The following is a 19,444-nucleotide window of genomic DNA, read 5'->3' as shown; positions in this document are numbered from 1 at the left end:
TGCCTGTGCGCAGTGCCTCTCACTGTTGTCCTTTATTTCGAGTTTTGCCGCAGCTAACACCGTGCTTGTTAATATAGTTAATAAGCGAATGTTTACAAGTTTATACGGACAATAAAACTACTATCCTTACTTTGTATAGCTGGCTACTAATTTGCTATCACAATTGATGCTTTGGTTTTTGGGCGAAACTGCAACTTTTTTTCAAACGTAAGAATTAAAATAAAATTGTTTGCATTTCACCACTACTCTTTTTCTCAATTTTTCTTTCTGATTTTTCGGCTCTGTGTTTCCCGGCTCTTACATTTTTTTTTACAATCCCGTGAAAAACGTATCAGCGGGGTTATACTGTATTTCCTTATGCAAAGCCCTCAAAGCTCACCTTTTTCCGCAGGGTTTGCACTGGTGGGTAACTTGGTATCTTCAAGCTTGGCGCTGGCTTCATCCTCCACCTGCAATGGCTGACAATCAAAACATTTCTACGAGTCGCCTATAAAAGTGACACTGAAAAAAACAGTTCTAGCTTGTCTGTAAATTCTGTAAGTACAGCTTGTCTGCGGAATACTGAGGCACTAGGCACTGAGCAAGCATAATGACAGGTATCTGTATACACAGATGACACAGCGCCATCTATGTGAGCACAGCAGATCCATGCGTGAGCCTGTCAGTTTTATACCCAGGTACTCGGACTAACATCCTAGCCTTGCAATGGCTCTTTAAGTGCACTTGCTCTGTCTCTCACGCATTTTTGTCCACCGTATTACCATTTATACACATGCAGTCCTCCTGTCACTGCTACACTTTTTTGTAAATGCAGTGTGCAGCACTTCACAGCTAACCTATCTTCCCTACAAAGAGATCCTGATAAAGCACGTAAGACGAGGCCACATGCGAAATTGCACAAATCTTGTAGAGCAGCTTCCCCACATACACCTTAGAAGTGCTACAAATCAACAGTGTAAGTACATATTTCAACAAAGAGCTTGATGCGGTGACAACTTAAACTACTCTGCGTCGACAATACTGAATAACTTGGGTTCCTCTTATGAAGATAACAGCATCACTGAATGCAGCCATTTAGACAGGTGATGCGCACACTGTTTTTCTTTCATTGTTTCATAGGTTGCAACTGTGAAATTGAAATTCTTGGTTTTTACGAGCCCAAACCAAGACCCGATTATGAGGCACGCCGTAGTGGGGCGCTTCAGATTAACTTAAACCAGCTGGGCTTAACGTCGCAACTGTGGTTGCAGGATATAATACACAGTGACAGGATACACACACGAATGTATGCAACCTCACTGAAACGCAACTTCACTTTTATATTTTAGGCAAAGTTCAGGCACGCTTCGTGCGTCTTAAAAATTACTGTGAAAGTCGCACAGTCAACACCAATGTTACATGTTGCAACTCGTTATTAACACTCCATGTTACAAAACCTCCCGTCACTGTTGCTGCAATACGCTGCACGTTCATTTAGCTTCAATTTGGTTATACGGCCACAAAATCTGCCCGGTCCCAAAAGCTGTTTGCTAGTAACACGCATTCCCTCTATGACGGAACTTCAAACTCACTGGCAGCAAAGCCACCTCCAGGCGCAGCTTGTTGAGCAGCTCGGGCGTGGCAGCTTGCTGCTGCCGGCTGGGCACCAGTCCTTCCTCGCGCTTTGCCCTGTCGAGAGATGATGCACCTTCAGCGATTCTCTCTCTCCACTCTGTGACAATCTCTTACAAGGGATGGCTCGTATGTTGGAAGTCAGAAGGTGAATTACACTGGTCAATCTAGAGAATGCTTTAGATCCCCCCTTCAAGTGAAAATTATGATGGGCAGGTGACAAACGTGTCAAATTTCCACAAGGCGCTGGACTCTCCATTGCAAGAAAGACAAAGTGGTAGGATTTTGGTTTGTGAATCTTCTAGCGAGTTATAATTACAGACCATGTATATGCATCTACTTCTTGTGCGTCAGTCATATTGTGTTTTCGCATAACAGTTGAATTGCCGGCTTGAAGTAAACATTAATATATAACGAACATGGATATCACGAACTACTATTGGATATAACGAACTAGACAAAAAAAATTTGGTTGGGCACGTTTCATTTCAATAGGCTAACCTACAGCCATAACGAAACCGAAAGTACAAGATCGAACGTAATATCGGATATAGCGAAGCGAACTGTTGCTCACACACAGTTCAAAACCAGTTTCTCGGGAGGCAGGCATTCCGAGCAATATTATATATCAATATTATGCATTGCATGTATAGTATTGCATTTATATCGCTTAAGTGGCATGAATATAGCCTGGCATTTCCAGCATGCCAGGCAGCGGCCAGTGAAGTCGGATATGTCACATCAGCAATGCCAGGATCACCTAAAATTTGCGCCCTGCATACTTCAGCGCATTGAATATGGCCCACAGCAACGCAGTGATCAGATATTGCCACAACATATGCACACATGTGCGCAGCGAGCGAGCACTTTTGTAATTGGTGAAGGCGCAAACTCTTCCCGCTCGCTTCAGTGCACCCGAACTGTAGGCCCGCACACTGCCGGCCAGCCGAGCTAATGCACGATGCACTTCGGTCTAGCAGCTGTGGCGTGACATAGGACATCTATTCCCACGCCAGCCACGCCGAATGCAGCCGGTCACGCTGACTGTATACCACCGCATTTTCGCCAGCGTAGCATAACTGTGTCGCGCATGATGCCAGACTATATCTGCGCTTTTAGCCAATGTGTGCACTGCTGATGTACTTGCACGAGCGAACGTAGAGACGAAGCTTCGTTCAACTGTCGGACATCATGTGATCACCGTAGAGACAAATGCGAAAGCAAATGTGCTACTCATGCCACTGAGTGAGAAAAAACAGCCGTGTGTAGCTATCTGTAGCACAGCTAAGGGATGAGACACCTGTGGAGACACCATGAACTCAACCATAAGTTGAGGGATGTCTTCCACGTTTGCCACAATATAGGCGTCAAAATTGGAAGTACTAGTGGCATCCACGTGAATATCCAAAATCAAACTTGTAAACTGCACGCCACGGCGACGTTCAGTAGGTGGAGCGTTGTGTGCACACCCTGCTCCGCCGCAGCCTTTGCAGTGCAAGGCATTCAAGAAGGTGCAGGAGCACCGCCAAGGGGATGGATCAAAGGCGATCGTTGATTGCCGTTAACTCTGCTTCTGCTGAACGCATTGAAGTACGTTTGTGCTGCAAAGTATTTCTGAAATGCTGTATTTTAATTTCAAATGCTTTTCCTGACTTCGATAAACATTGTTTAGGGCCCCTTTAAGCAGTCAGACGATGCACGAGTGTGATTACGTCCAATGCCATCCAGTGCAGAGCGCTCCATTTTTTCTCGGCAAACGTGGATTCTGAAGGGGAGGTAAACAAAGGTAAACAACAGAAGTAATCCTTTTTTTAGACACTTCAGCAAAGGTAAACACCTGAGTGCAACACATGGATGTGACAGGTGGTTAGTTGCTCATATTGAAGCAGGAACAGGATGAAATACGTGGACGTAGGAAAGGCAAACAAGAAAATCAGCATGCAGTGCTAACGAATGATTTAAAGTAGTGAAGAACAATTGGACAACATCTCAACTCTCTCATGCCTGCCTTTTCTACATCCTTGTCTTCCACGCTACTCCTATGCCAAGGCAGCTTCATTAGTGTAATCACAGAGCGAGAGCAAAATAAAGCAAAGCGTCTTGCACCAGAAACCCCTTGTCAGATACAGTGGAATCTCGATACGATCACGGCTAATACGAATTTCCGGATGATACGAATTTTTCCGTGGTCCCGGCCGAGCCCCATTACTTTGCAACGTGCTCAAGAACGGTTCTTACGAATCGATTTTCGACCCGCGTCGATTGATACGAATAAACGCCGCCCCACCGACGGCCGCGAAAGAGAACAGCGCGCAGTCACGCGCTTTCTCCCTTTCTCTTTTGGTGTGGAGGCACGGACACGGCGCCGGACAGCGCGGAGGCCGCGACTGGGCGCGAAGAGTTTGAAGCGGTGGCACTTTTGGTGCTTTTGTGCTTTTCCTCCTTTTCGGCGGCCGCCCATCGGACGCAGTGGCTGCTGTGCTTTGGGCCACGTTCTTTGTGTTTGTGCCATTTTGCCTAGTCGCAGCGAGCTATGTCTACCGAAATACGATCTCGGCTGATTCGCGCAGCCGTAGGGAGCCTCCGTTGGCACATCTTCTGTCGACTGCGTTATCGGTGCCGATGGCACAGGGCGATTGTCGGTTTCGCTGCTGTAGTCACACGGTGCAAGATAGCGCGGCACGTTCAGTCGGGTGCTCCTCCGCTTCTCCCACTAATCGCCGTATTTTTCTTGCCGTAGGAGGCCTGCGCGTCCGTATTCGGAAGGCGTGCTTCGTCCAAAATTTCTTCTCCTACGAGCGACGATCCATCACTAACCTGGGAGCTCTCAGTAATCCGAATTCTGCGTGTCAAGTGAAGACGCCGGCGTGGTTTACGAACCACACCGGCGTCTGCAGTTGTGATCTTGCCCGTCACAGCAGCAACCAATGGAGAGACGCCTTTCAGCACTGCAGCCAATCGGAGGCCTGCTTTCAAGGGCCCGTGCGACTACCTATCGCAGACCCGCACTTATTTTGTGTTTGCGCGTTTATTACAAGATTGCGACGACGGACGAATTGAGAAGCGGAACGGCGAAACTTTGAGCTTTCGAACGATACCAAGATGGCGGCGCTCAGTGGCGGGAAATACGAGATATGTCTTCGTGAATTGTGATTTTGCGCGATTTAAAGCTGTTTTCTTGCCCTGGGCGCTGACGAATAAATCTTTTTCGGCCACTTTTAGTGCATTTTCAGCCAAACCATTTTGATACAGCGTAGATTAGGCGTTGCAGATACCAAAATGCGTGGTTTTCAAAAATGAATTTTTCTCGCGATTTTCGTGATCCGATTCCCTCATGCCCCCATAATTTAGCTAGTTTTAATTGTTTCGTTGATACAAATTTCGGCTAATACGAATATTTTTTGTGACCCTGTGAGATTCGTATCATCGAGATTCCACTATATTAAGGCTTGCGTGCTAAAAGATGACACAAGAAAGACACAGAACACAAAGCACTGCAGCCTAGAAACAAGGTACAGGTTAACTTGAGGATCACAGTTAAACCTCATCATAACGAAAATGATCACACGAAAAAAGCTTTGTTATTTCAAGATACATTTCAGCTGATATTGAAAAAGAAATTGCAATCGAGTCTACACAACAGGTGCACAAGTTTGATGCCTACAACAAGCCAGCAAAAGGCCTGCTGTAGATTTTATTGGCCTATCAGAAAGATACCGCTGCGCCCATCGTATTGGCTTGCCTTGCCAATACATGGTACATCAACAACGCTAAGTTACGAACATGTGCTTTGCAACTGGGTATTGATGGGATTACACAGGGTTGGCATATTGGCTTGCTGGCTGCAGGCCAGTCAAGCCACTGGCCAAAATGCACATGCGTGTCCGGAATGTGCTAGATGTTGAGTTTGCAAAGCATTTTACAGTTTTGTTACCCCAACACACATCTTGAGCTGTTGAGCAAACAAGTGTTAACCTTGCTGTAATCGAACTTGTACTTTACATTGCATTTTAAGTTTTGCTATGCAGTAGAGAGCCCTCTGAAATAATGCATGGCCAAATTTTAATATCACTTTGTTATACACAATACTTCATAATGTCTGTGCTGTTCATATAGAGGTTCAAAATTGCAGTAAAACTCCCATGTTTTTAAGAAATGTGTGAAACATTGTCGCAAAAATCAGCGTCTGACGACTATGAAAATGCAATAGCATTTCACTGTTATGCTGCATTATGACATTCAGATGTATGTTATGCTGCATTATGACATTCAGATGTATATGTTTAGTGCAACTAGATCCACAATGCTTACGTTGAGGCTGTGCATTCAGGCTAAGGCAGAGGAATAATCTCGACTAAAGGCCTTCGTTCACTGGCCAAGCATCTGCTTGTAGCGACAACACTGACAGGGGCGCCCAAATCCACCACAGGGCATGCCAGTGCAGCAAAGAAGTATGAGCGAAGGGAAAGCGTGACAGACAAGCTGGGCAATGCGACACAACCACATAGCTCTGAGCTAACGGATGTGTGTACCTTCCAGAGTGCCAGGAATCACGAGAGGAGAGGGAAAGCCTGAAAGAGGAGAAGAGAAACCTTTCATTGTGCATATATACCCTCCTCCTCACCCTACAGACCAGAATTTTATTTATTGTCATACTCATGTTTAGAGCAAGCATACTTCATCTTCAGCCCAGTCACTATCTGTTGGCATGGCCTGCATAGGCTCTGCAGGTTTGACGATGGTGCAGCTGACATGACAGGTGAAGACTGACAGTAAAGCATGCAATAACAGGCAGAGCACAATCTCGGCTATTATTTCTGCTAGTTCTCACAGTCCCCGGCTTAAGGTGACTGCCACCTGAAAGCTTACAAACGCCTGCAAACAGGTGGTTGTAAACATGTCCATCTCGTTCGCCGCTCATTTGTCGCTCTCGGGCGTCTTCGACATGCCCCAAGGCTGAAAGGCTACCATTAGCACACCGTGGAAAGAAGAAAAATATGCGGATCCTACGCGCTGCGAGAATCGGTTTAAAGGCCAACTGCACCAAAATTTTCAACAGCGTAAAAAGCCCAGCTTCAGATCATTCAGGCATACAGTAGCCTCTGTGCAAAATTTTACGCACTGGTCATTTGTAGGCGATGAGGAATGCCTTAAACTTGAATTCTTTACGGCATCATTAATTTACATGTCTGATGAAGCACGGCACACGATGACAGTATGGTAAAACACTTCTTGCGCAGCCCTTGACCTAGTTCTGTGGAGAGGTGGTATATACGCTTTGGGCATAAGATATTACGAAAAGCTAGGAGGGCAAATATTTGTGGTGCACATCATTACTGTGGCTAGAGACGCATCAGACTTTTGCCCTGGGCTAAGGTTTGTCCCTGTTGTGGGGCGGGTTCTAAGAATGTGAATTTGCGGGAGTTTTAATCTATTGAAATACTTGCGACTCTGCCAAAGCCAAGCGATCAATTTCAATTATCTGTCAATTCAAGTGAAGATATTTCGAATTACTGGGATTTCACTGTAATGCAAACAATTTCAATGGAAAGGACAACCACATTTCCGAATCCCCTCAGCAGCATTCAGCATTGCAAGCAGACAAGTGTGCAGTGTAGATTGTGCGGTGACAATCATATCTACAAAGTATTATGCCAACGCAGGGCCACAAAACAGCCTAACATTCAAACAATTCAAGGACGACTTCAAAGAACCGCTTGACCTGCAACATACCCCTTCTTATGTGCTGAAATTATCGAAGTGAACATACTTTATGCAGAAAAGGGTGCAGTAAGTTGAGCTAATGTCTGTCATCTGCACTTAACTTGATTTCGAAGGCTTGACACTGATAAAGAATTGAGTGAAGGTGCCCTTATAGGCACAGAACGATGCATGCCTGGGCACTGAGCATGCAAACATACAAACATTAGGGCCACAAAAAAAAAAGAAAAGGAAAAATGGAGGGAGATTTGTGCAGCTTTAAACAGCAACACATCATAGATGGCAGAAAACTGCCGGTATTATTTAACTTTTCAACTCGTAGCTACTTTACAAGCGGAGCATGCACAGTAGCGCAACCATGAGCTGCACTGCACGTAACCTTCGGCAACGAAGGAGTGGGCCAAACGCAAGGGGTTTCAATACCCAAATAGAGACGATAGGGCATTGGTGCCAAGCGTGACAGCCACTGTAAGATGGTCACAGATCAGACCAGAGGAAGAAGGACAGCGCCCTTTGCGATGCACTTGCCTCTTCCAAGGCGACAGCCCACGAGGCAGGAGCTCGCGTGGCTTGCGACGCTTGGAGCCAGGAGGGAGATTAGGCGCGGCAGAGTCCGGCACCACGGCGTCCATCTCGCCTCCGGGCCCCTTGCGCTGAACCACCAGGCGCCGCAGCTGGTGCAGCAGCAGGCACGCTGCGACCAATCAAGATGGTTTGTTTCCTAACGGCTGCCTTTTGCAGGTTCTTTCAGCTTTTGACAATGTCTGTATGCCCATCTATATACACTTACACATAGCAGGCAATGCTATGAAGGCTAAAGAGACCGCTCTTACTGCTTCCATTCGAGAATAAAAAATAGTGGGTCACCTACGACAACAAAACACGGGTATGCATCATGTAATTCGATGTAGCATTAAGTGTCCCACTTTTCCACTTCAAGATATGAATAATTTATTACTTAGGTCTGAATTTATTTACCACTAAACAAGCAGAATGACACATCTCAACTTCCGGCAGGCCCAGCACTTGCAACGAGAACATAGTATACATCCCATATTGGAAGCTCGAAGGTGCAGAAACACACGTAGTTCAATGTAACTTTATATGAACAAGTTGTAGTTGTATTATGCAAAGTAGTTATTCTTCAGAGCCGTGAAATGGACAGGGTGAGAATTCTAGACTGCACTTGGACTTGTGCAGCTGCTGTAGCATTACTGGATTTATTAGAGAATCTATACACTAGTTGCAATGTGCAGTTGCATGGAAGTTGTCTAAACGTCTCTTCAGCACTCTTAACAGCCTTAAAGCACAACAGAAGCAATAAAAACCTTGTGGACTGCAAATACGACACTACAGATGAGAAGAGCATCACCAGACTGAGAGGCCGCAGCCATTTTATTGCCGGTGCACGGGGTTGGCACAACAGAGCACTCAATGCATGCATCAGCCACTGCCCAAACACTCCTTGTGGAAGCACAAGGAGTGATTTACGCAAGCTTGTACCGCACATAGAACACCTGAAAACGATAGCTGAATTGTGAAATACTTTCTTTACGACTATACGAAATGTCAAAACGGAACAGAATGCCAACCAAAAAAAGCTCGAAAAGCTGAATGTTTTAACCACATTTTTTTGGTCTTGCATTTCTTGTCAAGACTGTTAGAAGCAAAACCTCTACCTGGTGCTACAGTCGAACCCACTTATAACAATATTCAAGTGCCACGAAAATTCCATTGTTATAAACGATAATTGTTATACAGTCGAATCCCCCTACAACGAATGGCGCTACAATGAAACTTCCGCCACAACGAAGATTTTCCGATTCCCCGTCAACTGCCCAAAGAAAGTAAAACAAAAAAATATCTCTCGATAATGAAGGCGTTTTATTCGGTATTTCAGTTTCAATGAACTTTTTGAAAACAAAACTGGGACTGAATTGAAATTAGAATTGAAATTAGAAGGCCCTTCCAAAGATGTGACGATCGTATGTCCGCTTGAATGAGGTTTTCGCAAACGATTAAAAAAAATTAATTAAATTATGGGGTTTTACGTGCCAAAACCAGTTCTGATTATGAGGCACGCCGTAGTGGGGGACTCCGGAAATTTGGACCACCTGGGGTTCTTTAACGTGCATCTAAATCTAAGTACACGAGTGTTTTCGCATTTCGCCCCCATCGAAATGCGGGTTTTCGCAAACGAAAACAAGTTCAAAGTACCGATTTACGCCACTGCAATCCATAGCCACGCATGGTCATCACACGCCTGCGCGAGACTGCACGGGATCACCACGATCGCTGCCGTTTTCTGTGGTGTGTGTGTCCGGTCGAAATGGCTATGTCAACGAAAAAGCGTAAATTTCTCTCTCTCGAGAAGGTACATATGATCGCCGAGGCAGAAGGAAAAAATTTCACAGTTTCTCCCGAAAGGCGAAGCATCGATTGCAATGGCAGATTAGTAGACAACTATACGAACTAAGGATCGTAGTTTTATCGGCCGTATAAACTTGTAAACATTCGTTTACTAACTAAATTACCAAGCACGATGTCATGCGCGCACAGGTACACATGAACACATCTCGCTCGATGACTGCGGAAACTCTGTGTCAACACGCTGGAATGAGAAGGCGCAGCAACAGCAGCGAGCGAATTGACCTCCGCGCCATCTCTCGCTTCAACGCGAACTAAATGTCGAAAGCGCAGTGCACACGACTCTACCGGTACTAGTGCCACTTTGCCCACATCCCAGATCGCTATGAAGATAAGGACCGCACAGTTGCACACTTTGTGCATGGCGCAGATTGCTTTCAAGATACGGCGACCGCGCCGCAGCTGCTGTTGTCAACATGATGCAAACGTTTCGTCGTCTGGAGAAAATGACAACCCGCTAGACGCTATGACTCCGGCGACTGCATCGAAAGTAATGAAACCTTTTGACCTCATCTTATCAGAGCCCACGACAATGACATTGCGATGGCTCCTTCGACGGACTGTGCGACTCGCGTAACGCCTTTGCTTGCCATGAAGCGTATGAAATCCAGGCCGACTGACTTCTGGAAATAAAACTTCCGGTAAGCGCAAGCTTGCCAAGTTTGCCGACTCATAAATATGCAATGAAATTGTGATAATTCAAACCGCTTCATTGCGACCGTGCATGTGCAGCAAAATGAGTGTTTCGCAATCGGCCTTGCACGCGCGTTGAGTTCAGCGTCAGCCACGATGTACGAAAAATGGTGTAACAGTGGTGCGAAATGCATTCTCTCGCGAAGTTGACACTTTATTGACCGCCTTCGGTACATCTCAACCTTTGCCCCCACGCCATCACAAAGATTTCCCGGACGATGGTTTCGGTTTCGTTCGCGGCTTTGCCGTTTGGCGTACGTATCTACATATTAATTTCGCATCAACGAAGGTCCTCCACATCGAAATTTTTCACGTGTCCCACAATTTCGTTGTAGCGGAACTCGACTGTAACCGGGATGCATGAAAAAAAGAAATCAAATAGGGGGATGGCAGAGCTGTTGTGAGACAACTGTAATGGCAGGGAAGACACAGCCCCTACTTCATCACCTTCCTCCATCAGGCTGTCGATTGCGTTGACTCGTTTAACCGTTTAACCCTGCTTCCTCGCGCTCTGATCATGTGTAACACGTCGCAACTGTTGGCATTCAAGAATGACACTGCTATGGTAAAACATCGTTAATTCGGATTTCACGGGCCTGAAAAAATGTCCCCAATTAACCGAATGTCTAATTATCGAGGGTATCAAGAAAACAATAAAATACATTCCACGTCAACACGCTTTTATTTATTCAATGAATCAGCAAAATCCTGTTTCTGTCACAATCACAAAAGCAGCGCGGAACCAGCAATTCTTGTCATCTCATGACTGATTAGCGCTTGCAGCGGCGAAGGTCTCGCGACTTCTTTCACAGCGCAGCCACGGCACGCATCATCTGAGACTCGCTTTCACTACCGCGGGCATATTCCAATAATTTTTTCGCCCGTGCCGCCAGGTTGCCGCCCATCGCGATGTAGACGGTGCTCTTCATCCTCGACAGCTTTGCACTGAGTAAAAACAAAACTATTGTTTGCCGCAACCGCGGCCGACACGATCATGGACAGCGACCATGCGGTTCTAAAGGCGTGCAGCTGACGCACACACCGAGTCAAAACGACACTACTGTTTGCTGCAACTGCGGACAAAACTGCGGCCGCTATCGACGTGATCATGGATGGTGACTACTCAGTTGTGAAAGCACGCGGCCGACGTGCATACCGAGTCAAAACGAAACTCCTGTGCCGCAACTGCTGCAGACGAAATTGCAGCCACTATCGACTCGTGGATGGTGACTATGCAAGTCATGAAGGCATGCGGCCAGCGCGGTGCAATGCGTGGCAATAAGTGGAAGAATAAAGGCTTTAAAGGCACAAATAGGCACGATGCATTCTGGAGTTGCTATCATTCCACTACAATTTTCACTGATGATCGAGTATGGCGATGCGAACTCTGTCGCTTCGTTTCGGTGGACGCTAACGCCGTTTTAGCTCTATTGCATCGCACATTTGAGGCGCTCCGCCAGCCCCGCACATGCCCAGCGCTATCAGCGCAGTTGGCGCGGTTCTTTCTTGTTTCGAAGGGTGGAGCGGCGTAGAGTTATGGGCGCAGCCCATTCGTGTTCAAAGGGCGACGGAAGAGAGGCGTGCAAGGCTGAAGATGCCGAGAAGAATGAAAAACGGCGCACGGTGGCGTGCACTAGCTCAAACTTCTTTTTTGTTTTCAAGGAGTTCGTATTTCATACCCTTTCGGCACAGACACCCAGTTGTCAAACTTCCTCGTTATAAATGATAATGGGGCATGGGGGCATTGTAGTAAGCGGGTTATTTCACCATAGAAAACATACTAAAGTTGACGGTGTCCCAGCTTCTCATTGTTGTAACTGATATATTGTTAAAACCGATATCGTTATAAGTGGGTTCGACTGTAGTATAGGTCAACCAGACAACACAAGTAATTCGGTACATTGTGTTGTGTTATCACAGACGTGTTCTGGCTTTCAGTCATGTGGCGTTGTGGTGTTGTGCTATCAGAGATGCGTTCTTGCGTCTGTCACATGGTTCATCGCTGCGCAGTTGTGTGCACGCATGTCATGTGTCTGCTGACGTTCTGCTAGTTGGCATGCCTACATAAGCACCTGGCACTGCAGTATACTGTATGTGGTTCATTCTTTCCATTACGGCTTAGCTTGCTGACCAATCAGTTTGATTTCGTTGCTCTGACTGTCATTGCCCGCTGCGGTCACAACACATTGCATCTGAAAATGAGTTGTATGCGGATCCTTTGTTACAGGCACAGACTTCATTAAGCTCTCGCAGCAGCACATAGCTAGACTTGAGCCATCCACACCTAACGGCAGCAGCTTCCCAGCTCACTGGCTAGTTTCCGTAGGATCCCCGCTTTCCACCAACTCACCCGACGAGGTCTTCTTGCGGCCCTCGCGGCCAGGCAGCGGTGGCGGGGAGGAGCCCACCAGGTGGGAGGCCTCAATCAGCGCCTCCACCAGGGAAACCAGGCGGTCCAGGTCCTCCCTGCATCATGCACGTCATAGCTCAGCACACACAGTAATTCTGGCCATAATTAGAGCTCCCTGAAGCTGAATGTTGCCACGATGCAGGAAAGAGTGCAGGGAAGGCAGCACACACTCTCCATCAGGCGCATGCATCCTGATGGAGAACTGATTTTGGGGCGAAAGGCGAGAGAGGAGCTCTGAAGCGAAGGTATCAGGTAGGATATCTGGTGCCAAATTAGGTTGTCCTTTTCCTTTCACTAGATCTTTGTACTGTATAGTAGCACCCTGTGTACTACTATGCAGTCGCCGACCGATAATTACTGAAACCTGAAAGTGATTTCATTTGACTGACACAGCTCTTTACGGGTAGCGTAGTGGCGCCTGTGCGATGTCATTACAGTCCCTACACAGTGTGTTAAAACTTTCAAGGGTACCAAAAATTTTGCTGTACCGATGTAGGATTCGACGAGGACTGCCAACATATCCAAATTACTGGAAGTCATAAATACCACATTTGCCCCCAAATTAACAGATTATTTCCCACGCGGCCAAGAAAGGTGTGGCGTATTCTCGCATCTTCACATTCGGAGACACTGTCAATTTCATGTGACTACAGCGCAAGACGCATCTGCGTCTACGTGTGACACCATTCTCGGTACAGCGCGCAAACGCTGCAGCCCGTCCAGTGCTAGTCACATGAAATATCGCGAAAATGAAAGTAGCTTTTGAAAGTGGTCTACCTAGAATACGGCCCAGGTTTGTCAACGTGCATTGCTGCAGGCCCGTGCACTTTTCTTTTGCAGAATTTTTTTGGCACATGCGCAAATGTTTTCAAGTTCTGTGTCAACACTGTTGCAAAAGCCACTGGTGACATGTCGGAAGTCCATAACTCCTCGTGCCCCTTGCATTTCACTTGCACCGCATAAAAATCCCACGCTCCCGTTGTTCGTACTTGAACAGGTGCCGATAGTGCAGCAGCCAAGGAGTTAAAGGGCTCCCACCTGTTGGCCGACTGGACCGTTGGTGGGCCACACAGAGTGGGCGCCAAGACCACGGCCAGGTTGTGCGGTCCCATGCGGCTTTGGGGGTCCGCCGCCAGCTGTGAAAGCCCCGCCAGGAGGTGGCGCAGGCACGCCAGTCGCTCCTCCGGTAAAAGGCGCAAGCCCAGCAGCACCGCCTCCAGGCCATGCTTCACCTGGCACCTGGTGCCACAAGGCCACAAAAAAAGAATGTAATTACAATCTAGGGTTTTACTTGCAACACTACAATCTGATTAATGAGGCATGCTGTAGTGGGGCACTCCAAATGATCTTTGACCACTTAGGATTATTTAATTTTGCCACCATCGAAATGCAGCCCCCACGGCTGGGATCAAACCAACAACCAAGAGTTTAGCAGCAAAACACCATAGTCACTAAGTGACCGTGGCAGGTAGACATGGGTCGCTCAGGAGCGAGCCGCATCTTGTGAGTGGCTCTTTTTAAAGAGCGAGTGAGCCGTGGTTCAGTAAAAATCAGCGGCGGTTCTTTTGGAGAAAGGGAGCCGGTTCTCTCGCGTTCAGAGCCGTGCCGATGCGTTCCGTTAGAGCTGGGTCTTCTGCTGGGTGCGACTTCCGCGTTATCTATTAGCGGTATGAGAAAGCAACTGCCCTCCCACCTTTCCTCACAAGAATCGCCTTCACCACCTCGCCTTCGGCTGAAGAACGAAAGAACCGCCGCTCACTTACTGAACCACGGCTCCCTCGCTCTTCAAAAGAGCAACTCAAAAGATCCGGCTCGCTCCTGAGCGCTCAGGAGCAAGCCGGATCTTTTGAGCCACTCTTTTGAAGAGCGAGGGAGCCGTGGTTCAGTAAGTGAGTGGAAGTTCTTTTGGAGAGAGGAAGCCGGCTCTCTCTCATTCAATGAGCGTGAGGAACCGTTCCTAGAGCGCTCAGGAACGAGCCGGATCTTTTGAGCCGCTCTTTTGAAGAGCGAGGGAGCCGTGGTTCAGTAAGTGAGCGGCGGTTCTTTCAGAGTGAGGAAGCCGTTTCTCTCTCCTTGAATGAGCCGTGCCAAACCATTCCGTCAGAGCTGGGTCTTCTGCTGGGTTTCGAGGTTTCGATTTCTGACCGACGAATGGTGGCCGGTGTAGGCAGACTCGCGCTACTGGTAGTCGCTTGCAGTGTGTGGTGTGCGCAGCAGTCACTTTGGTTTTTTGTGCGTCCTATGGTGTGGCACCCAATGCCACCGAGGGGAGAAGTAAAGAAGCCTTAATTGGCAAAGGATGGTACCGTTCGTTCCCTGCTGCTGTTCGAACGATGTCTCACGACTCTCACCGATCGCACATCGTGCGCTGGTCCAATAACACTTCGAAGATGGTCTTCCGTGTCTTTAAAGACAACAGGTGAACGTACAGTTTAATTCCTGGTCTTCATTTGTGCTAATCAGTGTAGTCATGAAAATGCCACCCATGACATCCACTGAGTGCATTTTATGAGCGTGTATCATTAGCACGTCATTAAAACAAGGCCAATGATCTGTTGTGTTGTAATAGAACTTCATTCCTTTTTTTTCTTTTTTTTTGTCCCGGCGCATGATGGCATGATCGCCAGTATCGCGCGTGCACTCGAGTCAAGAGAAAAAAAAACGAAAGGTACGTGCGGCAGTTTTGTGGATCTTTCGTATGATTTTTGTATTGTACTTCAAGAAATTATTTCTACATTCATTTTGCATGGCGTTACAGCTTACTCATATTATAGTGAACGTACGTATGTGAATAAATTAATAAAGTTGAAACATAATGTGCAATCATTTTGTGTTCTTATTTTAACAAAAGTGGATTTTACAGTACCACAAAAACAGACAAGCTTCTGTAATGTATGAAGATACATAATTTTTTCTGAAAAAAGTATGTCGCATTCTGCCTGTTACAGTATCATAAGCATTTTATCCCCAATATCAAAAAAGAAAGTTTAATTAAAACTAAAAATTCACGCTTTTAATATATGTAAAAATATTCTCTAAGCATAGCGAACATACCAATAACACGGTTATTAAATTATGCATATATCGTTTTTTTTTCAAAGTCAGATAACTATAGAATATGCATAACACAGGTTACACGTTTAAGTGAACCGGTGAGCCATTCAAATGAACCGGTTCATTTCAGTGAGCTGAGCCGTTCCGCTCACTGAAGTGAGCAGTTTTGCCCATCTCTAGTGGCAGGTACAAGGCCACAATAGGGGTCATCGATGGCCACATTGCAAGACAACTGGAAAAACTGCACAGAGCTTTCTGCAAATTCTCAAGCTTGTCAGTCTGACAGATTTCAAAACTACATTGCAAGTATATTGAAGTTTTTGACACCTTTGCCTCTGCATTTTTTTTTAAGAGTGCAAAGCTGAGCGAGATGCTCATATTTGCTAGCTGCAGGGGAAAGAAAAATTGAATCGTTGGATTTAATATCCCAAAATAACACATAGCCTATGAGTGACACCACAGTGGGCAGACATAGGATTACAGTAAAAGCTCGATGATACGAATCTCACGGGGTCACGAAAAATATTCGTATTAGCCGAAATTCGTATCATCGAACCACAATTAAAACTACTGTCGAATCTCGATAATTCGAACTCGAAGGGGCCCGAAAATTTGTTCGAATTAAAAGGACGTATTTTTGAAGTATTCGTGCACCATAGCACGATACACGAACGGTGCGAGTCGTGAAATATCGCTGCGCGCAAGCGCATAGCAAGCGCGGGCCACGAAATTGCCCACGCCGGCTAACGGTCGCTTCCCGATAACGACAGAAAACGAAGCTTCAGGGAGCGAGCGGGCGGCGCCGGCACACGGGTGCGCGCGGAGACCGTCGAAGGTGAGGGAGGAGGGCGGCAGGGAAGCGGATTTGGCCGCGTCAACTCCGCCGCTTCGGTGGCTCCCCTCGCCCTCCCTCTCAACTCCCTCGTAGCTCTCTCACCTTCGACTCCGTGCACACATCTCCGTGCGCGCCCGCCGCCGTGCTGGCGCCAGCTTATTTTAGCCGCCCCCTGAAGTTTCGTTTTCTGCCATTGTCGGGAAGCGAGCGTTTGCGGGCGTGGCAGTTTCGTTGGCCCGACTGTGCCTCCGCCGCTGCTTCCCTCTGCGCTGCTGCCGCAGCGTGCAAGGTCAACATGTGACTATAAAATAGAGGAGAAGGGTTCACTGCCATTTTATCCGCGTGGCTGAGACGTCGGCACTAGTGTGTGCTAGAATACGGTTGTCTAGAACACTCTAGTCAGCACGCACGTACACGCTTGTTCCGGCGCGATGCAGAAACGGCGACCTTGCAATTTGAGAGAGAAGGAAATTTCCGCCGCGGGTTCTTTTTTTTTTCCCGTTCCTTCGCGCGCGGCATTGAGGGGTCTCTCCTGAGCTTTTGCTCTATGGCGGTGTCGGAGCAATGCCGGTCGGAGGCGCTGCCGCGTGATTTGGCGCGCTGCTAAGAGCATTGTCGGTGCGCGGTATGTTCGAAATAAGCGTGTTCGAATTCGCTTGCTTCGCGTTGACGTTGAACGAAAGCTTGTTTTTCATGATAGTCTCGCTGTGCAACAATTGTGCTCAGTGTTGACGTTGCGAGGCCTAGCTCCTTAGCCAACTCCGTCCGCTTCCTCTTGGGATCCTCATCGACCTTTCGAAGAATGTCTAATTTCTCTTTAAAGGAGAGTGCTTTCCGCTTGCGAGACATAGCTCGCTGCGACTAGGCAAAATGGCGCAAACACGAAGAACGAGGCCCGAAGCGCAACAGCCACTCCATCTGACGGCTCGCAGAAAAGGAGGAAAAGTACAAAAGCACCAAAAGCGCCACCACTTCAAACTCTTCGCGCCCAGTCGCGGAGTCCGTGCTGTCCGGCGCCGCGCCTCCGCACCAAAAGAGAAGGAGAGAAAGCGCGTGACTGCGCACTGTTCTCTTTCGCGGCCGTCGGTGAGGCGGCGTTTATTCGTATCAACCGACGCAGGCTGAAAATCGATTCGTAACAACCGTTCTCTAGCACATTGCAAAGTAATGGGGCTCGGCCGGGACCACAGAAAAATTCGTATCATCCGGAAATTCGTATTCGCCGTGATCGCATCATCGAGCTTTTACTGTATATATTTATTGTAGTTTCAATCACAATGGGGTTGTTTATTGATGTGCACCTAAGCCCCAATACACGCACATTTCTGCATTCCGCCTCTGGTTGCAAACCTTTTAAAAACTGAGTGGCTGCTGTATGACTAGCTTTCTCAAAACATTAAATAAATGGTTGCCAAAAAAAATATCAGGAGGTGAAGAAACAAAAAAACTGCTGAAGGACTTGCGTGCAGTAAACACACATGTACCGGACCCTAAGCGATGAAAACATCACTGGTTGTAACGTAGAAGATAAAACAGCTACATAGACTTTCAAGGACACTAAAAAAAAAAAAAAAGACTACAAGCAAGGATCACAGTTATCATTTAAGCTTCTGCCTCGAAAGCCGAAAACAAAATTTGCGTCACCTATTTTATACTGCATTGCTTTGGATAATTTTTTTCATTGTTTCACTTCTGATAATTTGAGATACGGCTCTGTTCAGCAGACAGAAGAGCATCACGACTTTAGCAGTAAGTTGTGAAATATTTGGTTAGATTCCAGTATCCGAAAACACCTAATAGTTCCTTTACAAATATGAATACTTAGTGTGAAATACTCAACTTGTGTTCAAAACTGATTTGTCCACCCCTAGTAAATTTGCTTTTGCACTTTTCTGGCTTACGAAGCCTCCCCACCCAATAAGAGGCTGTTATTGCAGAAGTGCAGAGTCACGCGGGTGGCAACAGCTCCCTGAAGTTGCTGAACTCTCGCCACGACATAGGATTTTTAGTGTTAGCTTGAAATCTACAACACCGAATTCATTTTACAAAATTCACGCAGAAACTCCTCTGGGAGTTGTCTTATGCGTAAGCATTGTGCCACTTGCTCATCTCCACGCAGCGCAGTGTCATTGTCAATTTCATAAAACTTGATCCGACCAATATAAGCTCGTATCGGTTTTTATCAACCTTATCGGACTTGATCGGACCTTTATCCACCATTATTGGTGCTTATTAACCTTATCGGAATTGCTCCAACATTATAAGCTCTTATCGCTCTTTGGCACCTTATCCATCTGCATTGAACCATTATCAACTGTGATGAGACCCATATAATCCCTCATCACTCCTTATCAACTCATTGACTGCTTATCTCTGTTGTGCGACGTGAAGCGCGTGATCCCTCAGAGATCGGTGGGCATTTTGGTTGGTGAAGGAACACCCCAACAGAAGGCGCCTCGCACGACCGCCGAAATGCATCGGGGATGTGGTGTGTCTGGCATTGTTTCAAGTCTGCTCTGCATGTGGTCCTAGAGATAGCTTTTTATTCCACCATCACCAAATTTTTCAAGAATGCCTTCATAGAAACCGTTCTCCTTTGACAGTTGTTTTGTACCGCCGGTACAACACATTCATATTGTTAGGATATATTCACCTTCGGCTAGCATGGATGTTTAGTCCAGCGGGTAAGACAC

At 46.9% G+C, this 19,444-nt stretch overlaps 1 protein-coding gene across 2 annotated transcripts in view; it reads right to left on the bottom strand.

Annotated features, from left to right (window-relative positions):
* The window catches only part of LOC119465350 (uncharacterized), a 38,235-nt gene that overhangs the window by 11,819 nt on the left and 6,972 nt on the right, over positions 1-19,444 (bottom strand). The window contains exons 5-9 of one of the 2 annotated variants that reach the window (XM_037726140.2): positions 13,901-14,101; positions 12,803-12,918; positions 7,861-8,026; positions 1,572-1,668; positions 380-458 (exon numbers count right to left, since the gene is read on the bottom strand). In XM_037726140.2, the coding sequence (XP_037582068.1) occupies positions 380-458; positions 1,572-1,668; positions 7,861-8,026; positions 12,803-12,918; positions 13,901-14,101 (659 nt within the window). The remainder of the gene's footprint in view (positions 1-379; positions 459-1,571; positions 1,669-7,860; positions 8,027-12,802; positions 12,919-13,900; positions 14,102-19,444) is intronic. The other variant, XM_037726141.2, reaches the window with a different exon arrangement.

This window comes from Dermacentor silvarum, chromosome 9 (assembly GCF_013339745.2).
Source record: "Dermacentor silvarum isolate Dsil-2018 chromosome 9, BIME_Dsil_1.4, whole genome shotgun sequence".
Taxonomy (NCBI): domain Eukaryota; kingdom Metazoa; phylum Arthropoda; class Arachnida; order Ixodida; family Ixodidae; genus Dermacentor; species Dermacentor silvarum.
Note: the sequence above shows the minus strand (reverse complement) of the source record. Positions and strands in the feature narration are given on the sequence as shown.